The sequence below is a fragment of the Corythoichthys intestinalis genome, chromosome 11, assembly GCF_030265065.1.
Source record: "Corythoichthys intestinalis isolate RoL2023-P3 chromosome 11, ASM3026506v1, whole genome shotgun sequence".
Lineage (NCBI taxonomy): Eukaryota > Metazoa > Chordata > Actinopteri > Syngnathiformes > Syngnathidae > Corythoichthys > Corythoichthys intestinalis.
The window spans coordinates 41,715,088-41,740,116 of NC_080405.1; the positions used below are offsets into that span (position 1 = coordinate 41,715,088).

A 25,029-nucleotide genomic window follows, 5' to 3' on the forward strand; every position below is an offset into this window, starting at 1 on the left:
TGCTGTTATTAGTCTGTTCACATGAGAAAATTAGTCACATTAAATGGAACTATGAACGTATATGCAAAAGTATATCAGACATTTCCTTAATTGTCATCTGGCTACCCCCTCAAATATTTTAGGAGGTGCCACTGAAAGCAGGTTCGTCTGTTGACCCAAACATGTTTAGACTAATCTCTCAGCAAAAGGACATACCAACTGTACTTTTTTACACCAAATATAGTATAACAGGAGGTGACGCATGCGCAAACAGTCTCTGCCAAGCTACCGAAAGTGAGGCTGTCTGATGCTATGGATTCTCGGATGGCATTTAAATTCTTTGAATAACCAGTCTGATGTCCAACGAACTCAACCGCACGAATACCGGGCATTACACGTATATTATAACTACATCCCCGCTGTTTCACTATGCCGGTAAGTCGCTCCGCCAATTTGTGTTTGGTATTTTGTTCGCCAAGGGTTCCTCCCTTTTCCTCTGATCCCAATGATGTGATGCTAACCGGTTAGCTTGTTAGCCCATTCGCCTTAAACTAGAGGTTCAGGTAAACGTACACTTTGCTTTGTGACACGTTGTCAGTTTCGACGATTGCATAGTCACAGATCGGACATACCTTTCAATTCTTCCCACACGTGGTGTTATCTGGATGGTTTGTATTTCGTAATTCGATTGACAGAAAAATGCTAATTAACCAAACAACACTTGAGTCCAATTGCTACCTGCGCGTTGCCGAATGATTCCTACTAAATGTCGACTCGTTCATTTCTTGCGTTTTGAGTGTGTTTGGGGGTCGCGCAATGACCGAGCGTGATGTCTTCCAGAGCAATAAACTTGAAAAGCCGGAGGTGAGCGATAACGTCAAGGTAGTGGTGCGATGTCGTCCGCTGAACCAAAAAGAGAAGGCGATGTGCCACAAACAGGCCGTGGCCGTGGACGAGAATCGTGGCACCATCACGGTCAACAAGCTGGAGACCCAACAGGAGCCGCCCAAAACATTCACCTTTGACACAGTGTTTGGACCGGAAAGCAAACAGCTGGATGTCTACAACCTCACAGCCCGGCCCATTGTTGACTCTGTGCTGGCTGGATACAATGGTAATGCATACTCTCATTAGGTACACTTGTTCCACCTTTTATTATGAAAAATACATGAGTCCGAATGTTCATGCTCTCATTTTAATCCAACGAAAACACTATTGTTTAATGCAGATGTGTTTAAGCTTCTCTGTCCAAGGGACTCTTTCAGAATAATTGAGGGCCAACTTCAAATCATTCACTTTCATTTTTGTACATGACAAAATACAGTATGTGGCTTCAACTTTTAAGAACCCTGTCCACCCTGTCATGGAAGTTTTGCTGACAGGGAGGACCATGACAGGGTGGAGATTTTTGTCTGATATTAGCATTTAATAACCACATGGTGGACCTTCAGTGAGCAAAGTGGTTCAATTAGCAAGCAGACTGTGGACTTTAGGGGTGTGACAAAATATCGAAATAGTGATATATCATTATACTTTGTATCCCAAAAGATTATCGATATGCTCCTGTCAAGAATCGAGATATCGTTTTAAAAAGGTGTCAATTAAAAACAAAAAAGGCTGCCATTGATGGTGCTCGACGCCCAATCCATTTAGACTGGGAACGTTCGTTCATTCAAAACCAGAGCATTCACAGTCATTCGGTCCGATTTTCGTGGCATTTACAGGTCACTTGCTTTTCATTTTAGGGCATTTACAGGTCATTTCCTGTTGAGTTTGAGTCACTGCCTATTCATTTGGGTGATTCCCAGGTCACTTCCTGTTCTGTAACTAAAAAAAAACAGCAAGTGAGCCATAAAATACCCCAAAATCAACAGGAAGTAACTGAAAATCAACAGGTAAATGACCTTAAATGGCCCAAAATTACTCATTGCCTTGCATTGGCTGCCACTGACAGCCATAGACCTTCAATCTGTTTGAAGTGTGAGGGATGGCAGCGAATGAACGAATGTTGCCACCCTCCCAGTTCAAACGGATTGAACGTCTACTCGTGATAAACTCATTCCAATTCACAGCAGAAGCTTGTTTTTTTTTTTTTGTTTATTAGTTTTTGTAGAATATCCTAGAATGATTTCCCGACCAATGTATCGAAAATCGTTGTATCGCTGTATCGTCAGATCATCCTTATCGTGAGCTTTGTATCGCATATCGTATCGTGAGGTACCAAGAGGTTCCCACTACTAGTGGACTTTTTAACATATATCTTTCAAATTTATCCAATGTTTTTATTTCAATTGATATTCTATAATGACAGTGTAGATACGTTTAGCTCAACAACATCTGACTACACACCTAATATGAAAAAAATTGCGAAACATAAGTGTAAATACTTACTCTGCAACTAGTCTCGCAGTTTTCCCTAAATGGCAGGGTGGAAAAAAAGAGTTCAGGGACATTGTATTTTGGGGCAAAAATGTTAAATATTATTATGATAGTAAGGATATACATGATCAAAATGACCAATTCTATCAAATAACTTGTGACAATAAGTTCATATGTAAAAATGTTTCGTTTTTTTATCATTTAACCATTTATTACATGCACTGAAGTTAGCAGTGTGTGGGACATGCCAAAATGGAGTATATCAAAAGGTAAAAGTACACATTAAAAAAAGGAAACACATTTTAAGAGACATATTGGTGTCCAGATATTTGTGAGTTTAATTATTAGTATACATTTTCATGATAACTGGGTGTTTCTGATGAGGATCGTAAAGCACTGTATGCATATATACTTATGTTAGAGCTTTCCCTGATCCGATCACGTTAACATAACTCTGGCCCGATCACCTCATTTTCAGGGGATCGAAAAAGGGGGGAAAAAAGATTGTTTAAAAAAAATAATAATAAATTTTTCAAGTATTAACTCATTGACGGCGATAAACATACAGTGGTGCGTCGACACACGATCTTTTCGACATCCGACGTAAAATTTAACTCACCATTTGTTTCTACATCTGACGACATGCTAGAAATAAGACGATTTATGAAAGCGCCACAGTATGTTTGTTTTCCTGCAAGACTGACGCACGGTGGATTTTGTGAGAAAAATCAACTTGGGTTCCCAAAATGTTAGTGCAGGTGGTGAAAATGGTGTGGCTTACCATAGAAATGAAGATGGAAAAATATCAGCTTGGTGTGCGCATCCGTGAACTGGCTCGACAATACAGCCATAGAAGGTCTACGATCTCGACGGTCCTCCTCCGTTCGCCTGTCACTATAAGTTAAGGTGACCGTTATTGTTGTGGTAACATTGCCAAAAAAATCGCGAGCTTCATCAGATTTGTAATCATTTATTTCAGAACTTCTGCAACACAACATACCTACAACATGTCTGCCGCAGCTGAACATGAAAAGTGAAAGTAAAAAGTCCTCTCTCACTATGTCATGTCAGCCACGCGGTGCATTCAGGTACACAACGCAAATCACATCCGCTACATTAAAACCCGATTTGTTACATTATTACAGGTATTATTACTATTATTATATTTTTATTCCGATTTTTATTCGTAATTTATTTGTTATTGGTATTTGCAATAGTACCAGCAGAATTTATTAAGGATTTAGTGTAGGTTTTTTGGGCTGTGGAACAAATTCATGAAATTATATTGTGTTGTTACGTGAACATCTTGCTCGACATATGAACATTTCGACTTAAAAACAAGGTCCTGGAACAAATTAACTTCGTATTTAGAGGTATCAATGTAATCCATTTTGACTGGGAGGTTTGGCAGTAGTCTTTCTATAGCTGCCTGCCCTTGCAGTCAAATTTGTTTGCAGACCCATCGCTGTCGATGGCAGTGACACCTGATCACTCAATGCCAGCCTTCCAAGATTAAATGGATTGTATGTCTATAACTGTCAGTGTAAATATATTTATGTAAAAAAGAAAATTCAACACAATTCCCTACATTGAGTTCAACATGTCAGGTTTTGACCCCCGGGCTATTGCAGAGGCACTGTCTAAGTGACTAGCCCCATCTAGTGTTAAACCTGAGAAGTTCAAAAGAATGTTGGCGGAACTCAAGCTTCTTGCGCAGGTCATATTCAGTGATGTTTTCTAGGGCTGTCAAAATTATCGCGTTAACGGGCGTTAATTTTTTTTAAATTAATCACGTTAAAATATTTGACGCATTTAACGCACATGCCCTGCTCAGATTAAAATGACAGCAAAGTGTCATCTCCACTTGTTACTTGTTTTTTGTTGTTTTGCCGCCCTCTGCTGGCGCTTGGGTGCGACTGATTTTATGGGTTTCAGCACCATTATTATTATTGAATCAACAATGGTGAGTTACTAGTTTATTTTTTGATTGAAAATATTTCAAACTTTATTAAAACAAAAAAATTAAGAGGGGTTTTAATATAAAATTTCTGTAACTTGTACTAACATTTATCTTTTAAGAACTACAAGTCTTTCTATCCATGGATCGCTTTAACAGAATGTTAATAATGTAATGCCATCTTGTTGATTTATTGTTATAATAAACAAATACAGTACTTATGTACAGTATGTTGAATGTATATATCCGTCTTGTGTCTTATCTTTACATTCCAACGATAATTTACAGAAAAATATGGCTTATTTTATAGATGGTTTAAATTGCGATTAATTACGATTAATTAATTTTTAAGCTGTAATTAACTCGATTAAAAAAATTAATCATTTGTCAGCCCTAATGTTTTCATAACTTGCTGTGTGCCAATAAAAACTGGGGAGTGGGCTGCACACTGCCCGGAGACTGCAATTTTGACACCATGCTTTTTTGTGTTTTGGATGAAAAGAAAACCAAAAAAATGGAGTGAAATGTTTTCCAAGCTTTATTGATCCCAGGCACATTTTATAGGTGGTCGAAATCACCTATTTCAGAACGAAACATGATATGACATCGATTCTTTGGATCACTACAAGCCAAGTTTATAAAGCACTGGCAAGGAAACCCGGTGTACCAAACAAAGATATTACAAAAAGTACAGTTCTGAGATCAAGGGTTGAATGAGTTTGCATGTTCTTCCCGTGCCTGCGTGGGTTTTCTGCGGGGACTCGGCGGGGTTTCCTTACACATCCCAAAACCTGATTGTAAGCTCCAAATTGTCAATAGGCATTAGTGTGTGGGTAAATGGTTGTTTTTCTCGTTGTGCCCTACGATTGGCTGGCAACCAATTCAAGGTGTACCCCGCTTGCTTCACGTAGTTAGCTGGGATAGGCTCCAGCACCTCTGCGACCCTTGTGAGGATAAGCGGCATGAAAAATGAATGAATGTATGTAAGGGGATCTGTAATAACCATCTCAATTTTGTTACTTAAAACTTGAAAACTTATAAAGAGTAAAAACATGTTTTTTTGGGGGGGCCGGATACATTTCAGAATGACTCCGAATAGGTACACAAAATACTTCTGGCAACTTGTTTTGTCGTGCACAATATTTGCTTAAAAAACCCATTTTAACTCATCGTGGTGGGGGTTTCTGTTTTGTTTTTTGTTGTTGTCCAGGCACAATCTTTGCCTATGGACAAACTGGGACTGGGAAGACCTTCACAATGGAAGGCGTACGAGCAGTGCCAGAGCTACGAGGGATTATCCCAAACTCTTTTGCCCATATTTTTGGTCACATTGCCAAAGCAGAAGGGGACACTAGGTATGTAGATAGGACTATCCGATATGGAGGATTTTCTTTATTATGGTTGTTCATTCTTGCGTTAACTGTACAGTATGGAATGTGATTAAAGTAAGTTTACGCCTAAAAAAAAGGCTATTCTTGGAATTGATTGGAATGCTGGTTTAACAGAAATGATAACTGAGCAACTTTATAAATCAAAATAGATTTGATTAGTTTTATAATCTGTCCTATCTTTCCACAGGTTTTTGGTTCATGTATCATACCTAGAGATTTATAATGAAGAAGTACGTGACTTATTGGCCAAGGATCAGACACAAAGATTGGAGGTATCAAATCTGTAATCTATTATCAAATCAGTGTAGTTGAAGCTGCTCTGTGTCATTTTTAGAACTGCATATGTTGTCAAAAACTGACTGGACTGGGCTTCAACGAATACATAATGGTTGTACTTTTCCCTTATGATAGGTCAAAGAAAGACCCGATGTTGGCGTATATATCAAAGATCTTTCTGGCTATGTGGCAAACAATGCTGATGACATGGACAGGATCATGACTTTGGGCAACAAAAACCGTAAGAAGAAATTTGACACCCTCAAATTCCAACATTGTTGTCAACCTGCTTGAAAATATTTCCAAGAGTGACATAGAAAATCCAACTTTCAAACAATGAACTGACTGGAATGAGGCTTTAGTTGGCATAGTTGTTTTGTAGTCACATTATTGTTTGAGCCAAACTCTGGCATTCTGTATGTCATTATCAGGTTCTGTGGGTGCCACAAATATGAATGAGCACAGCTCCAGATCCCACGCCATCTTCACCATCACCATCGAGTGTAGTGAGAAGGGTGTGGATGGAAACCAGCATGTGCGAATGGGAAAACTTCATCTGGTTGATCTTGCAGTATGTAAAGCATTCTGTTGATTTTTGTAATCATGTGGACCTGTGCCATGCCTTACAATTTCATCTCCCTCAAAGGGTTCAGAAAGACAGGGTAAAACAGGGGCCACAGGCCAGCGCCTCAAGGAAGCAACAAAGATTAATCTGTCACTCTCTACGCTGGGTAACGTCATCTCGGCTCTGGTGGATGGCAAGAGCACCCATGTGCCCTACAGGAACTCTAAACTAACCCGCCTATTACAGGATTCACTCGGCGGGAACTCTAAGACTTTGATGGTAATTTTCCAAGTTTGGAATGTTAGCGAGTGACTTTTCAGGAATTTGTAAACTTTCAAATGCTATTCTTGCTTTTCAGTGTGCAAATATAGGCCCCGCAGACTATAACTATGATGAGACCATCAGTACCCTACGCTATGCTAACAGGGCCAAAAACATTAAGAACAAAGCCAGAATCAATGAGGACCCCAAGGAAGCTCTTCTGCGCAAGTTTCAGAAGGAGATTGAGGATCTGAAGAAGAAACTTGAAGAAGGTAATGAGGTCACGCATGCTGTTCTTCAGTAGTGAAGGGAATAGTTACCTTTCTCGCACACACCATATAATTGTTTGCATTAGTCTAACACATTCATTATAGTAAAGCATTTAACCATAGTTTAGGCAGACTTCACTCCATGCCCTTTGACATAGTAAAGGGGATCAACTTATCAGCCCTCGCCTGATAAGGTGAGGAGAAGACGTCAACAACTCTTCGATGGGGTCAGAACGCTCCCGCTCTGCCGGGACAACATGTTGATAGCCCAAACCTGCCACAGAGGGAGGATCTCAAGATAACACCCAGGCACGCCTTACGCCCGGCCCACTCCACCTTAGCTTTCAAAAGACTGAACATTTAGATAACAACGGTCGCTTCTTGGGCTGAACATTTAGGTAACAACGGTCGCTTCTCGGGGACATTCCAATTTATCCGTTGTTTTGCGGACCTGGGATTTAACGTTTCCTCTCTGTCGTCTGACCATTGTCGATGAATAAATTCTCAACCTGTTTTCGATGAGCCTTCTTTAAACCGTTAAAAATGGAGTCAGGTCAAAAGGTTAACACTGGAGTGAACGCGCAGGAGTTTGGCTCCTCACGTCCGACTTACTGGAGCGGCGCCAGCGGGACACCATTTGGTTTGGCTGTCGCTGTTCCCGTGGCTTGGCCGGGGGGCCGAATTCCTTCAGCAGTCTTCAGCATGTTACATAATTATTGTTCCTTTATGCCCAACCAGGTGAGGAAATCTCTGGTTCAGAGGGCAGCGGGTCTGACGAGCTAGATGAAGCAGATGAAGAAGGAGGGGACGCTGGACAAGTACGCAGGCGACGAAGAGGTAAAAAAGAGAAACATTAATGATGTGAAATGCTTGACGTACCATATAATTCCTTGTCATTTTTGACCATTTATATTACTATTAATGAGCGATTTGATTCATTTTTAATCCGCACATGGCGTTTATGACTCAGTTGTGCTTTATTCTTTTACAATTTGAGGCCATCACAGTCATTGTTATGTGTTCTTATACTTCTGTTCTGTCCTTCCTTATGCTTTGTCTTTGTTGTTGTGGTATTGCAGTCTAACAGTCATACTGTATGTCTCACTTCTCTTTCTTCTCCTTCTGCCATTGGCTCTTTACCACACCTCTTCCTTCAAGGAGAAAGAGGTTGGTGTTCATTTGTTTGTGAATATTTGTGGTTCTTATTTCTAGTAGCAAATATTTTTTGAAGAAGAAAGGTTAGTATTTGTTTTTGAGTGCATTTCCAAGTTTGGTAGTTTGTTTCTTACCACTATAAATTTTTCTGTCCAAGAATGGAATCCATTTGTGACTTTTCAATTTGTCAATCATATCACTTGGGCCTCATTGTTTAACACCCCTTAATGAATATGAAAAGGCATTAATATTTGGGATGTCCCAATCACAATTTTGAGAATCTGCTGTTAGAGTTCCGATCTGATACTGAAAAAAAGAGTTGTTGTTTTTATTTTTAACAAAAGTTCCAAACATGTTACTGTACCGCCTTCATAATTTGATTTTTTTTTTTTTTTAAACTAGAATAACGTAGCAAAATGCCTGTCTTTATCAAATGCTTCATTGAGTGAGTCCACTCACGCTTTGACACATACGCTGCAGAGAACAACCTCTCACTTAAGCAATGACAGCACACTTATGCAAGTTTAACAATGACTGACAGATTTGTGCCTTAGATCGAGTTACCAAGCTTCTCTAGCTAGATCAAAGCTACAAACCTGTCAATCATTGTTAACTTGAAGTACCAAATGCAAGCTGGACAGTTTGGCTGCACTGCTGAGCAGAAGGGAGGGTGAGAGGCTGTGGCTCTGTACGAGCATTAAGCAGAAAAACATAAATACATATTTTAAACTAAAAACCCGATCCTTGAGCTGGTTTGTCAAGGGAAAATACAACATAAGAAAAAGAAGGTGATGTTTGAGCGGGTTATAATTGGAGTAGCGGGTAAACTTGACAGCACTTGCAAACAATGGCGAAAAGGTTAATAAGTGAGTACTTTCCAACGAACCCACCGAGTTTCAAAGCTTTCAAAGGAGGCCAACGAGGGAAATAAATCAGGCTCAGGGGCTCGACACGTGGGAGGCGAAATGCGAAAGTCATCGCTGTTGAGCTGAAAGTCAACACTTGGGCGCGATGCGACTGCAGCAGCAAGCCCTCTGCCTGTGCGTCATCGCTCATCTCTGAGTAGCTATGAATCTGGAGGGCATTTTAGAATTCCCGGTCTTTTCTGCACTTACTTACATACTGCGCCTTTTTTATTTATGTCCCGGAAATCATGCCGAGAGGTATCGTAAAGTACAGTGGGGAGAACAAGTATTTGATACACTGCCAATGGGTTTTCCCATTGACAGTGTATCAAATACTTGTTCTCCCCACTGTATGTGCTGGTCGCACACTGCTTAAATGATACATTCCTCCATGTTGACAAAGTGTGACGTGTGTATGTGAATTTCCGGGTTGGCCAGTGTCCTCGCAAGTGATTTGTCGATCAAGATAGCCGTTGCTGATTGGTTGTAGTGACAGCGAAAGAAATGGAACAGAATTCCCATGGTAACCTAATTTCTAAGTAGTATACGAGTTGATGTCAAAACTGATAGAGAATAAAATATAGATTCATAAATTTGTAGTTTTATGTATTTATCGGTTAAACAGTCAAAATTAGAGGAAAACTTTGCATGTCGATTTACTGTGTGCGCCTGTGAATCTTCTGCTTAATCCCCAAAAATGTTAATGTTAGGGGCCACTGTGCTCCTGGTAAAAAATGTAAGTCTGGGGCCCTGCCAAACACATTTAAAGCACATTTAACTGACAACACATTTATTCAACAGTTAAGTATCAATTTGTGTCTTACCTTCAGGGAAAAAAAAGGTTTCACCAGAAAAAATGGTGGAGATGCAGGCCAAGATTGAAGAGGAGCGAAAGGCTTTGGAGACAAAGCTGGACATGGAGGAAGAGGAGAGGAACAAGGCAAAAGCTGAACTGGAGAAGAGGGAGAAAGATCTTTTGAAAGCACAGTGAGTCCACCTAAAGAACAACAATCCTTAACATGTTTTAAACGATTTTTTTTTCTACTGATGGATCATTAGTGCAGATGATACTAAACATTTTCGCTGTACATGCTGCAATGACAATAAAGACATTCCACTCTACCTTAACCTATCATAGATTTAAATTGTGCTGCATTAGATGTTTGACTGTTATACTGTTACCCCTAGGCAGGAGCATCACCTTCTGCGTGAGAAATTGTCAGCCTTGGAGAAGAAGGTGATTGTAGGGGGTGTTGACCTTCTGGCGAAGGCTGAGGAGCAGGAGAAGCTTCTGGAGGAATCGAACAGTGAGTTGGAAGAACGCCGCCAGAGGGCTGAGCACCTTCGCAAGGAGCTGGAGGTTAAAGAGGTAAATGTTGCAGGATAAAAGTTCAAGTTTCTGACTTTTATATGTGAAGAAATAATCATACTCTTGTCCATCCCACCCAACTTGCTAAACACCATACCTATGCAAATGTTCACTAAATTACGCATCCAATATATCCGTGTCAAAATAAAATAGCAAGAGCGTCTGGACATTGAGGAGAAGTACACAAGTCTTCAGGAGGAGGCCCAAGGGAAGACCAAGAAACTGAAAAAAGTGTGGACCATGCTGATAGCTGCCAAATCTGAGGTTGGTATAACACTGGCAAGGATGTATGTTTAGCTTAATTTTAATTTGTTTGCTATGCTAAAGAGAGCACACCATCAAGGTTAATCACTTCTGTGCTATAGGTGGCAGAAATGTTCATGCCATTCTGTGTTGCTCTTCAATATTTAATCCAAATGAGTAGAATTGTGCTACAAATTGTCAGCTATGCAAAGATTACATTGAGGCTCTACTTTATTTATTATTCAGCTGGCAGATTTGCAACAAGAGCATCACCGAGAGATTGAGGGCCTCCTCGAGAACATTCGTCAACTGAGCCGGGAATTGCGTCTCCAAATGCTGATCATCGACAACTTTATTCCTCCAGAATACCAGGTCTGCATTCACATGTCTGTGATAAGTTTTATATATATATATATATCTACTCAACTATGAAAATAGTTGTCTATAAATATATAATCGATTAGTTGGCGATTAATCAAGACAGCCATAGTAATATGAATACAGTATATCATGCGCTCCCGCCAGATAAACACTCCACTGTCCATTTAGGTTAGAGAAGTATGGTTTTCTTTGTTGTCAATTTTGCTTGGAAGTTGTAGGTCTGCTTTAAGAAAAGAAAAAAACACAGGATAGAGCAAGACAGAATAAGAAAGTTGAATGAATACATACAGTGGGGCAAATAAGTATTTAGTCAAACAGTTAATTGTGCAAGTTCTCCGACTCGAAAATATTAGGCCTGGAATTGTCAACATGGGTAAACCTCAACCATTAGAGACAGAATGTGAAAAAAACAGAAAATCACATTGTTTGATTTTTAAAGAATTTATTTGCAAAGCATGGTGGAAAATAAGTATTTGGTCAATACCAAAAGTTCATCTCAATACTTTGTTATGTACCCTTTGTTGGCAATAACCGAGGCCAAACGTTTTCTGTAATTCTTCACAAGCTTTTCACACACTGTTGCTGGTATTTTGGCCCATTCCTCCATGCAGATCTCCTCTAGAGCAGTGATGTTTTGGGGCTGTCGTTGGGCAACACGGACTTTCAACTCCCCCCACAGATTTTCTATGGGGTTGAGATCTGGAGACTGGCTAGGCCTCTCCAGGACCTTGAAATGCCACTCCTTTGTTGCCCTGGCTGTGTGTTTGGAATCATTGTCATGCTGAAAGACCCTGCCACGTCTCATCTTCAATGCCCTTATTTTGGAAGGAGATTTTCACTCAAAATCTCTCGATACATGGCCCCATTCATTCTTTCCCTTACACAGATCAGTCGTCCTGGTCCCTTTGTAGAAAAACAGCCCCAAAGCATGATGTTTCCACCCCCATGCTTCACAGTGGGTATGGTGTTCTTCGGATGCAATTCAGTATTCTTTCTCCTCCAAACACGAGAACCTGTGTTTGTACCAAAAAGTTCTATTTTGGTTTCATCTGACCATAACGCATTCTCCCAGTCCTCTTGTGGATTCTCCAAATGCTCTCTACCGAACCGCAGACGGGCCTAGACGTGTACTGGCTTCAGCAGGGGGACACGTCTGGCAATGCAGGATTTGAGACCCTGGCGGCGCATTGTGTTACTGATAGTAGCCTTTGTTACTGTGGTCCCAGCTCTCTATAGCTGATTCACTAGGTTCCCCCGTGTGGCTCTGGGATTTTTGCTCACCGTTCTTGTTATCATTTTGACGCCACGGGGTGAGATCTTGCATGGAGCCCCAGATCGAGGGAGATTATCAATGGTCTTGTATGTCTTCCGTTTTCTAACAATTGCTCCCACCAGAGGTTGCGCTAGACTTTTTCGTTGTCTGTCATTTTGACTGACAGGGTCATAAAAATCCGGTCATAATCTATTTTTACCCGTCACTTAAATTTTTTAAATGATGATAATGACATTGTGGTGACCCTTTGTTTGGCATAATTCACCTTCCGTACTTGTGTGTCCATTTGGCAGAGCGCGTTAGCGGCTACGACACAGTCACGTGACAGAGACACTTAAGAGCCGCGCATGTTCCGGTGTTGTGCCGAAAAATAGCCGCCCCGCGTGAAATGTCCCCCGTGATGGGAACGCTTATTTATAATGCTTCATTGAGCGTTTATTTGATTTATTTGTTTATTTATTTTATTATTTAGCGGCCACACGTCACTCGTACGTCTTTTTCTTACCAATCGATGGATCTGGAAACTATTTTCTTGTACCGTAAATATATGTATTATTTTACTCTGCTTGAATTAATAAATGTCATACCTGTGTCATTGTCATTGAGATATGGTCGTGAAAACCTGTAGACTAATACATTTCTGTTCAAAGATGGGTTATGTGGCCCAGTCTACGATTTGTTACTAAAATAAAGTACTAGTACTGATTTTACAGTCCTAAATCGATTGCTGTAATGCATCCATGAAAACGTTTGATGTTTTGACCTCAATAAAGCGTTATAAATGAGCGTTCCCGTCAGGGGGGACATTTCACGCATTGCATACCGCTTCAACATATTCAATAGTATTTGGTTTTCATTCATTTTAAATTAATATTCTGTCCGAAGAAGCTTAACAGGGAATCCACACCGTGCCATCACACATCAAGCAGATGAATATGTAACTTTTTCTCCGCAGTGACAAAAACAGCTGACTGTGGCCCCAGTAGGTAGGCTACATTATGGAACAATGAAATTAACAGTTCACCTGCTGTGGCCTGAGTCTTACACCTTCCTCCTGGTGCGCATGGACTTGAATTGCGTGCCCGCTTGTGCAGTCCCTGTTTTTTCACCTCTTTTATCAACACCATCGTCGTTTTGGGGCTTTTTGAAGAAACTTCGGACACTCAGTTGCCTTGACATTTTTCAGAGTAAGGCCAACGACGTCATGCATCAAGAGAGACAATAGCTAATTAATATGCTCACTCGCCACCCTGTGGTCTGGGGTGTGAATTGCAACCTGTCAAAATGACAGGTGGACTTCAGCTTTTTCCGTCACCGTTTTTAAAAATCGGTCAACGACAGAAAATATTCGGTTAACGCGACCCCTGGCTCCCACAGTTGATTTCTTTACACCAAGCTTTTTACCTATTGCAGATTTAGTCTTCCCAGCCTGGTGCAGGTCTACAATTTTGTCGCTGGTGTCCTTCGACAGCTGTTTGGTCTTGGCCATAGTAGAGTTTGTCGTGTGACTGACTGAGGATGTGGACAGGTGTCTTTTATACCGATAATGAGTTAAAACAGGTGCCATTAATACAGGTAACGAGTGAAGCCTCGTTAGACCTTGTTAGACCTCATTAGAAGAAGTTAGACCTCTTTGACAGCCAGAAATCTTGCTTGTTTGTAGGTGACCAAATACTTATTTTCCACTCTAATTTGGAAATAAATTCTTTAAAAATCAAACAATGTGATTTTTTGTGGGGTTTTTTTCCACATTCTGTCTCTCATGGTTGAGGTTTACCCATGTAAACAATTACAGGCCTCTCTAATCTTTTCAAGTAGGAGAACTTGCACGATTGGTGGTTGACTAAATACTTATTTGCTCCACTGTATATGTTGTGCATTTAACATAATCATTATTTTTCAATCATTTATTGTTCATGTAATTTATGCGCCATGAATGGAATGGTCTGCTCACACAACAAATCCCAAGTATCTTCATTTGGAGATATCTAATGGCCAATAAGTGTAACTGCTGTGCTAAGCTGCGACCAGCCTTTGTGCAAAGGCAGAAGTCTTCTATATTCACTGTGAATGCAAAATGCATATTGGTCCAAAACCAATAATGGAAAAACCGATGTGGATATTATCCAATATCTTTTTAAAATGCTTTATCCATCAGTGAGTTGAAGTAACACCGCCAGAGAGCTGAGCACCTTCACAAGGAATAATAACGGACAACTCTAATTTTATGAAAAACATTTTTCTTCTTTTTCAGGAGATGATTGAAAACTATGTACACTGGAATGAAGACATTGGCGAGTGGCAACTGGTGAGGTTTTGCTTCACACTATCAGAGAGCCATTCATTCAACTTTATGATATTTATTGTTGTACCTTGCTTATTTCAGCAAGACTATGCCAGGCCACATTTTTGATGGCGTTAGACTCCAAGTACTAAGATGACCTGCCAGCAGTACAGATCTAATTTTTATGTAATGTCCCAATTTCATTTGAATATGGGTTTTAATTTGTTCAACTTTATTGTAAATCTTATGCAACAGGGTGTTGTTTGTATAGGTGTACCTGGTAATTAGTGAATCTCAAGGTTTTTTCTCTAATATCCATTGCTTTCTTGTGTCAGAAATGCGTGGCCTTCACTGGCAACAATATGCGAAAGCAGACACCTGCTCCAGGCAAAAAAGAAAAAGATGTAAGTCTTTCCTGCTATTTTTGTCGCAGTCTAGTTGACTTTTTTTTTTTTTTTTTTTCACTTTTCAACTCTTTTACGCTCTCATCCTGCAGCCGTTTGAGGTGGACCTGTCATATGTGTATTTGGCCTACACTGAGGAGAGCATGCAACAGTCACTGATGAAACTAGAGAGGCCCAAAACCTCTAAAAGTAGCAAGAGCGGTCGGCCCAAGACTGGTCGCAGGTAAAGTTAATTTTAAGTCTGAGTATTTTATTTTCTTAGTTTTTTTTTTTCAGTGAATACTTTCTTATTTGCAGTAGAAAAAACATGTTATCACTTCACAAATTCTAATTTTTTTTGTAACCCACGTGTCTGGTTTCCGTGGAATGTCTTGCACAAGATTATGTTTTCATTCTCAGAAACTACAGCTGATAATGTTGTTAGTGTATGCTAATCTGTGCATCAAAATTAAGTTTCCGCTGCCAAAAATCGGGAAGAACCGATATCACAAAATTACGTTAATTTTTTTTTTTACTTGGTTGTATAATCTCACTTTTTTTAGGTTGGCAAATAAAACAAACAAAAAAACATTTTATGTTACTTTTTATGGACCTGGTTGGGCACTTTTGCAATAAAATAGAAATTAAATAAATGGCGGAAAACACTCAGGTGACTTGAAGTTCCGCTCTGAGAGCCCCAATTTGACCAACTTTCAAGATTATCCGATATGCATGTGTGATACATCATTGGAAAGCTTAAAGTTTCAATTTTCTGAGGGAAGAAAATTTTTTAACAGGACGGCATTTAAAAAAAAATAAAAACCCTATCTGGAGGCGAAAGCACACGGGAGCAGAATTACAGACGCCATGACTTTAACGAGATATTATCGCATACTTGCCTTGTTTCAATCAAAAAACTCCATGTAGCATGTATCAATGAGTGTCAAGACACAGCTGTGAATGTTAACAGCTGGATTTTTGGGGGGATTTTATGAGTGAAACATGGTAATATAACAACGGTCGCGATGCAGAAATCGCAGATATTAAGGAGTGGGCGAGATGTTCTTTTTCATATATTTGCCTTTTTAAATGTTTTTTTTCCCCAATTTTTCTTTGTTTGGATCGATTATTTAGCTAACATATCAGAGAAAATGCGACAGTAACAAAAAAAATACAATTAAGTGATAGTTATGAGGTAGATATCCGTGACTTTTTTTTACAGACGCCATTTTTTTCATTGTGACATAATTTGTTTAAAAGTTTAAAACATGTGAGTGAATAATTTTTTTAAGTGTTTTTTTTTTTTTTTTTTTAATGAAATATGAGACATCAATTAATGATTCTAAGCTCAAAAGGACACATTTTGAATAATATAATTCATTATCTTCGTTTTATGGCTGGGTTGAAACTCAAGATGCACCGATACCGATACTGGTATCGGTAGGGGGCGCCGATCCAGCCCAAAATGGTGGTATCGGTATCGGCGAGTACCAACAAAGACGGCGCCGATACCATTTACAGGTCCAATATTATAACGTTTGACCGCAGCCTTTTTTTTTTTCCTCCTGGCCCTCACTACACTCTGTCTCTGTGTTGTGTGATGACACGTGAACATCAAGCAGCTATCGCTATTGGCCTGCTCCAGACCAATGAGAGCGGGCCAATAGCCACTCCTAACCAATGACAAGGCCGCTTTTTCATATGGAGGAAACACAAACCAGGAGTAATGGCGGCGGTCGGGAAGTATTTCAAAATAGAAATCCCGTCGATTAAAATCAATGACTGCATGCAAGATTTGTGGCCTGAAAGTTTCGAGATGTGGAGTTAAATTGGCCAATTTCAGTACCTCGAACCTGATAAAACATTTGAAGATGAAATGTGAACGAACACAACGAGTTTGAGCCTGCAAGAGCAGGAGTGGTATCCAGAGGAAGGGCGCTGGACCGGAGCAACAATCTCTGGTCAGTTCACTACGTCTACTTTACTTTTATTGTGTTTCACTGAAAGAAATGCCGCAGTAATTTGGGAACTGTTTCCAAAGTAGGGTTGTCACCTTTCAGAAATAGAAATAAGGGACTCCCCCCTCCCGAAAAAAGGAGGCTAATAGAGAGACGGGATGCTGTGTGGTCAATTATTATTACTTATAATTGTTAGCGTCCGCAAATGCGGAAACACGGATATGTACAAGGGCTTAATGATTGCAAACAAAAAATAACACGCGATCGGGGGATAGAAGAAATAACTAAAAGGAGTCCGTGACAGCAGGTCGACGGAGCTCAATACTACAAACTCGAAGGTTAACTAAGACGATAGGCGAGCCAAAAAGCCTAAATATAAACACTCAAATACCTGCACAGGGTATAGGGTTACAAACGCACAGCACACTAACAGAAAAAAAACCAATGCAGGGGCGTAACAAGCAAATGTAGCAAGACTATAGTGCGAGATGTCAAATGGCGATCAGCAAGGCAAAATACCTTTGAGATCACCCGTGCTTAAATGCTGCGCTGATGAGCCTGCATTGGATTCAGGTGCGATGTCAGGAAAGCCCCCATGACCAGCCCAGCAACAAGACACAATCTAACCAGCAGCAGAATGTGATAATAATATCATGAAAGTTGCACTGTTTGGCCTTTGAGAGGTTTAAAAAGGTTTATTCTGTTCATTCTGAGTTTATTATTATGAATTTATTTTTACTTTCATACTGTTGGGCTAGCATTATACATGTTTTATTAATTTCATAAATGTAGCACTATTTTGGCCTTTGAGAGCCAAAGGTTTATTCAACTATTGTCTACTAGGGTTTAGTAGACTATTGACTTTGTACTAGTCTTTTTCCTATTTTGCAAAGGTAAGCAACAGCCTGACAAAGCCTTGATAGCAATGATTTCACATCCAATTATGTAGCTCATTGGAAAAAAAAAAAAAAGTATCTGTGTGTGTACCTGTGTATATATATACATAGTATCGGTATCGGCCGATACTGCACAGCCAGTTATCGGGGCGAAAAAATGGTATCGGTGCAACACTAGCTGAAACAAAAGCGTTTGGGTGACGACTGTAAACGGGGGGTTTCAGGGTAAAACGGGCAAATTAAAAATAGTTTGGGGGCTTAATGTGCCATGAATCTGCTATGCCAGCATATAGACATATTTTTTTATCAACACAACAGTTGTTTTGGCTTAATATACAGCAGTTTCTTTTAAAGAGGAGTGCAAGAGCAGAAACTGCTTTTTCAGTCTTGTCTGTGTTTTCCACCAAATAAATATCATCATTTCTTAGCAGGGCCTCAGAATCAGTGGCACTGTGTGCAAAGAGTATTTAAGAAGAGTTCTTAGGCTCTGTTGTGAGGAAATGCTGCAGTAGACATGCTAATGATACCTGACTTGCATAATCTCAATCAGGTGTATTTATTTTATTTTACATAATGGCGTGTGAATATTAATGTTAGCACAATGTTATTAGTTAACTCACGTTGTCGACACTGAGTTAGCACGTAGCCAAATTATGGTAAACTGCTGAAAAGTTATGTAACGTTAGCTTGTCATCAGTATCGTCTGTTGTATCGGAAGGCTGCTGTATAAGGCTAGTGATACCTGACTAGTGTCATCTTGATCAGATTTTCGTAGAGAATTGCTTTATAATGAAAAATGCAGTCAGAAGTTACATATGGCGTGTAAATATTAACATTAGCATAATGCTATCAATAAGTTAACACATTAACAAAATTGAGTTGCCACTGGGCCAGTTTAATATAAACTACCAATAAATTACATAATGTTAGCTCGTCATCAATATATTGTCAAGCTAATAACTTACAAACTAAGTGTTAGCAAGTAGTGCTGTAACCCATATCATATTTTGGCCCATGATGCATATTCGAAAAACCTGGCTGTGTGTCATATGACAATGCCGGTACTGTACCGATACCACGTTTGTAAAAAAAAAAAATAATAATAATAATCTTTCAGTATCAAATTACCACTTACTCATTCATTCATTCATTCATTCATTTTCCATCACTTGAATGTAAAGTAACTTCTATCATGGCTTGGTCAGACACTGCTTAACTCATTGTCTGTCATTGAAGGCGCTAGACGTCCAATCCATTTGGAGTGGGAGGCTGGTAGTGTACAAGCCAGTCTAAATTAGTGAAATTTATAGCAGAAGGATGATTGGACACCACATGATTGGATATCTATCATTATCTGGGGAAGGGCAGTGTGCGTAGCTGGTGGCCATCTTGGTTGGGCACCAAGTGGTTGGGAACTAGATCTTTAAAAGTACATATTGCACATCATCGGCATGCTATTTGTTAGTACTCCCACATACCAATGATATCATTTTAGTTCTTAATTATATCATTTTAGTTCTGTGTCCTATCAGTACCGGTGTAGCAATACTGACAAGTATCTGAAAGAACTATTCTTTGAAGGTGGAGAAATTAAATTTAAAAGACTGAATTTGAAGTACCGTATTTTTCGGACTATAAGTTTCACCTGCGTATAAGTCGGACCAGCCATAAAATGCCCAACGAAGAGGAAAAAAACATATGGCGGAAAACACAGACAAGACTGAAAAAGCAGTTTCTGCTCTTGCACTCGTCTTTAAAAGAAACTGCTGTATTTTAAGCCAAAACAACTGTTGTATTTGATAGAACAATATGTCTATATGTTGCCATATCAAATTCATGGGGCATTAAGCCCCCGAACTATTTTTAATTTGCCCGTTTTACCCTGAAAACCCCCTTTTACAGATGTCGCGCAACCGCTTTTGTTTCAACTCAGCCATAAAATGAAGGTAATTAAATATATTTATTATTCAAAATGTCATTTTTAGCTTAGAATAATTGATGAATGTCTAATATTTCGTTTGGAAAAAAAAAACGGACTTTAAAAAATTATTCACTCGCATATTGTAAACTTTTAAACAAATTACGTCACAATTTAAAAAAATGGCGTCCGTAAAAAAGTCACCGATATTTACCTCATAACTATCGCTTAATTGTATTTTTTTTTTTGTTTCTGTCACATTTTTTCCGATATGTTAGATGATAAATAATCGATCCAAACAAAGGAAAAAAAAAAAAAAACATTTAAAAAGGCAAATATATGAAAAAGAACATCTCGAGCACTCCTTGATGTCCGCGATTTCTGCATTGTGACCCTTGTTATATTACCATGTTTCATCCATAAAATCCCCAAAAAATCCAGCTGTGGCCATTCACAGCTGTGTCTTGATACTCAGTGATACATGCTACATGGAGTTTTGGATCAAAACAAGGTAAGTATGCAATAATATCTTGTTAAAGTCACGGCGTCTGTAATTCTGCTCTCACGGGCTGTCACTTCTAGATAGGGTTTTGCTGTTTAAACATTTTTTTTTTTTTTTTTAATGCCCTCCTGTTCAAAATTTTTCTTCCCCCTGAAAATTAAGATTTTAAGCTTTCCAATGATGTATCACACGTGCATATCGGACAATTTTGAAAGTTGGCTAAATTGGGGGTCTCAGAGCGGAACTTCGTCACCTGAGTGTTTTCTGCAATATATAAGTCGCACCGGAGTATAAATCGCATTTTTAGGGGAAATTTACTTGATAAAATCCAACACATAGAACAGATATGTCATCTTGAAAGGCAATTTAAAATAAAAATACAATAGAGAACAACAAGCTGAATACATGAGGCATGAACAACGAAATGCAAACGTGGCCGGTATGTTAACGTAACATAGCTATTAAGAGTTATTCAGGTAACTATAGCATAAAGAACATGCTAACAAGTTTACCAAACCATCAGTGTCACTCCAGATCACCAAAATAACATGTGAAATGTTATAATAATGTTTTAATAATTTCACACATAAGTCACTTCAGAGTATAAGTCGCACCCCCAGCCAAACTATGAAAAAAAACTGCGACTTGTAGTCCAAAAAATACTGTACTGGTGGCTAGAATTCTGAATGAATTAAGAGGAAATACTGCTTTCTGTATAGTGTTATTTTAACTGCTTTTGAAAGTGCTGTTACTGTATTACCATAATTTGTCCTTCCATTAGTAAGTGGAATTACGGCAAAGGACTTTAGAGCAACAGCATCCCACAGTCACTCATTTTTGGGGGGGGGGGGGGGGGGGGGGCTTTTTAAGTGTATCATAACTTGGTCCCATGCTGCACAAATTAGATTAGAAGGTTGGGGAGGGACAGAATTTCAAATTGGGTTAGCAGCTCAAAAACTCATCCGTCTGAAACTTGTCACACTTACAGGGTGTCATTAATGGCTAGCAATTGAGTCACTTCACTTCCTTGCAGACAGTGTGTGTCAATTCAGAACCTTATTATGGTTGTACAGTTGTGGTCAAAAGTTTACATACACTTGTGAAGAACATAATGTCATGGCTCTCTTGAGTTTTCCAGTTATTTCTACAACTCTGATTTTTCTCTGATAGAGTGATTGGAACAGATACTTCTTTGTCACAAAAAACATTCATGAAGTTTGGTTCTTTTATGACTTTATTATGGGTGAACAGAAAAAAGTGATCAAATCTGCTGGGTCAAAAATATACATACAGCAGCGCTAATATTTGGTAACATGTCCCTTGGCCATTTTCACTTCAATTAGGCGCTTTTGGTAGCCATCCACAAGCTTCTGGCAAGCTTCTGGTTGAATCTTTGACCACTCCTCTTGACAGAATTGGTGCAGTTCAGTTAAGTTGATGGCTTTCTGACATGGACTTGTTTCTTCAGCATTGTCCACAAGTTCTCAATGGGGTTTAAGTCAGGACTTTGGGAAGGCCATTCGAAAAACCTAAATTCTAGCCTGATTTAGCCATTCCATTACCACTTTTGATTTGTGTTTGGAGTCATTGTCCTGTTGGAACACCCAACTGCGCCCAAGACCCAATCTTCGGGCTGATGACGTTAGGTTATCTTGAAGAATTTGAAGAATCCTCCTTCATTATCCCATTTACTCTCTGTAAAGCACCAGTTCCATTGGCAGCAAAAAAGCCCCACAGCATAATACTATCACCACCGTGCTTGACGGTAGGCATGGTGTACTTGGGGTTAAAGGCCTCACCTTTTCGCCTCCAAAGATATTGCTGGGCATTGTGGCCAAACAGCTCGATTTTTATTTCGTCTGACCACAGAACTTTCCTCCAGAAGGTCTTATCTTTGTCCATGTGATCAGCAGCAAACTTCAGTCGAACCTTAAGGTGCCGCTTTTGGAGCAAGGGCTTCCTTCTTGCACGGCAGCCTCTCAGTCCATGGAGATGCAAAACACGCTTGACTGTGGACACTGACACCTGTGTTCCAGCAGCTTCTAATTCTTGGCAGATCTGCTTTTTGGTGATTCTCGGTTGAATCTTCACCCTCCTGACCAATTTTTTCTCAGCAGCAGGTGATAGTTTGCGTTTTCTTCCTGATCGTGGCAGTGACAAAACAGTGCCATGCACTTTATACTTACAAACAATTCTTTGCACTGTTGCTCTTGGGACCTGCAGCTGCTTTGAAATGGCTCCAAGTGACTTTCCTGACTTGTTCAAGTCAATGATTCGCTTTTTCAGATCCATGTATGTATATTTTTGACACAGCAGATTTGATCACTTTTTCTGTTAACCCATAATAAAGTCATATAAGAACCAAACTTCATGAATGTTTTTTGTGACAAAGAAGTATCTGTTCCAATCACTCTATCGGAGAAAAATCAGAGTTGTAGAAATAACTGGAAACTCAGGAGAGCCATGACATTATGTTCTTCACAAGTGTATGTAAACTTTTGACCACAACTGTATATTCATTGAGCTAATATGGTGATATCTTTGTTGATATCATGTAATCTGGCGTTCTGAGAAGTAGCCTTCCCGCTATGGTTCTAACAAGTTTGTGCTATCGTCCCTTCACAGGAAAAGATCAGCAAAAGCAGAGCTGGCCGTCGAGTCCCCTCTGCAGTGAAGACAGGGCTGTCCAATGAAGAAGTATTTGGTTGAATTCACTGCTTATCCTTATTTAAAAGATGATCTGAGTACACTGTATATCAGAAACGGTTGTAAATGTGACGCAGCAATTAGCTGTTCAAAGTCTTATTCAGTAGGATCCCAAACTTCACATTTAACTTTGAAAGGCCATGCAGTCGCGTGCAGCCAGTTTATGGAGCTCTTCTAATGTGGCATGGAAATGTTTGTTCTTTTTCTGCAACAGAGTGATTATACAAGGACGCTTAATGGAGTTAAGACTATTGAAATGGTGCTTTTTTTTTTTCATCGAGAAATAATCGAAGTAAAAGGAAATATTAAGATATGAATCTATGTCATGACATGTTTTGAGGATGTACGTGATGCTGGAAGTCTAGACCAATTATGAGTTGGCATGTAATAGGAGAATAAGTGTTAAAGTTAGAAATGACAGACACACACATTATTTTAACACTTTCATGCATGAATTGGTGACTTTTTTTTTTCCAACTATAAAGTGTTACTTAGGGCCGTAACGATAAAGTATTTCTGTTTTTATTCAATTTGCTAGCTTTTATTAACATTGTATTAACTTATAAGTATATAAAAATAATATTGAAATATAAAAAAAATACAATAATGATTAATAATAAAGCAATATGCTTATAAAAATTAAAAAATAAAAATTACCTTTTTTTCATAATGAGCTGTTAAACTGGTCTACAAAATTTTGGAAAATATCTGTTTCAGAGATTTAAAAAAAAAAAAAAAAGGCTAAATCCTTCTTGCTGTTGTGACATTAATTGGAAAATGAAAGGTTTTAGTGCTAGTTGGCTAAAGTATTCAACATACTTAATGGTAAAGTTGATTACGAAGATACATTGGTGTCATTATATCATTTCAGTTTTACAAATTGCTACATTTGTTATGAAATGGATATTAGTGTATGCCGCCGCTCATGAAATGAGCCTACATTAATGCATTTTGTCCACTTCCAAATTACAAGGAGTTATATATTAATTACATTTAAAACAGCATATTATTTCAGAGCTCTCATAATTTGAAATGGTAGACATTTTTTGTGGTAGATATGTTCACCCAGAAATTACCATTTCCATTTCAATTAATACCCATTTTCTCATAAATTCCTTTGATTTTAACATTTCGGCCAGATAATGTATCTCAAAAACTATCACCAATTGACACATTTGACCTAATTTTTCTTTTGAGTGACCTAAATTTAGTCGTCTCACTACTTTTATCCCTGAAGCATTTTGCTTGTAGACCAGTGTTGACACTTAACAGGTAGGATAGACAAGTTAACAACTCCATAAAATCAGTGTCATAAGTATGTTTGCAAAACACTAATAATATGATAATTCTTTAATTATGGTTTAATTGTGAGTCCTTTCGTACAAGTCAGAAATGCAATTGCAAGTACCTAGTAGTTCTATAATTACTCTGTCCCAGAAAAAGAAGAATTGAAAGACCTCCAAATGTAAGATTGGGCAAATACATGAACTATAAAATTGGATGTGTATGTTCTGCTAGTTGTTTTCACAGCTTTTTCAATTTCACTGATTGAAAACTTAAAGCGGTCATTTACAATAATGATCCTTTCATGTAGTTACATTTTTTTGGAAATTAAGGCAAATGCTTCTACTCTGAAGAGAGTAGTAGTCGGTCATATTTAAGTGAAAGTGCGATTTCTACTCTTTCATGTAGGTCAGAAACTTGGGGAGCATGCATGCTAGCCAGCTCTTGTTAGTGCCACTTTTTCATCATTTATTTTGAAAAGTGGCAGCTACAGTATATTATCAAGATGCACCTATTAACTGTATGCCTTAGTATAATGCACTTGATTAAGGCTCTGTGAAGGTAATTTTTTTTTTATGTCACATGCGTGTTTCATAGTGGAGGCAAACAAGCTTTTGTTTTACTGTATATCATGGTTTATGTCGAATGTTTACATTCACACAGGATGTTTTATTTATTAAATTATTTTACACACG

At 38.9% G+C, this 25,029-nt stretch overlaps 1 protein-coding gene across 2 annotated transcripts; it reads left to right on the forward strand.

The window, feature by feature from the left end:
• On the forward strand, positions 1 to 25,029 carry kif3a (kinesin family member 3A). 2 transcript variants are annotated; one of them, XM_057850987.1, is made up of 17 exons: positions 1 to 414; positions 820 to 1,093; positions 5,526 to 5,670; positions 5,894 to 5,978; positions 6,118 to 6,223; positions 6,414 to 6,553; positions 6,629 to 6,826; positions 6,906 to 7,080; positions 7,816 to 7,914; positions 9,968 to 10,124; positions 10,326 to 10,506; positions 10,660 to 10,770; positions 10,996 to 11,121; positions 14,658 to 14,711; positions 15,023 to 15,091; positions 15,184 to 15,314; positions 22,970 to 25,029. In XM_057850987.1, the coding sequence occupies exons 1-17, from the start codon at positions 409 to 411 to the stop codon at positions 23,016 to 23,018; spliced, it is 2,106 nt and encodes a 701-aa protein (XP_057706970.1). In that variant the 5' UTR covers positions 1 to 408; the 3' UTR covers positions 23,019 to 25,029. The 2 variants fall into 2 exon arrangements, with proteins under 2 accessions (XP_057706970.1, XP_057706971.1); XM_057850988.1 differs by lacking the exon at positions 1 to 414 and adding an exon at positions 503 to 647.

What these genes read in the sequence shown, in the direction of transcription:
- kif3a (XM_057850987.1), top strand. An exon ending in GGAACTCTAAGACTTTGATG is followed by an intron (nt 6,827 to 6,905) that starts GTAATTTTCCAA and finishes CTTGCTTTTCAG; the next exon opens with TGTGCAAATATAGGCCCCGC. An exon ending in AGTACGCAGGCGACGAAGAG is followed by an intron (nt 7,915 to 9,967) that starts GTAAAAAAGAGA and finishes TCTTACCTTCAG; the next exon opens with GGAAAAAAAAGGTTTCACCA.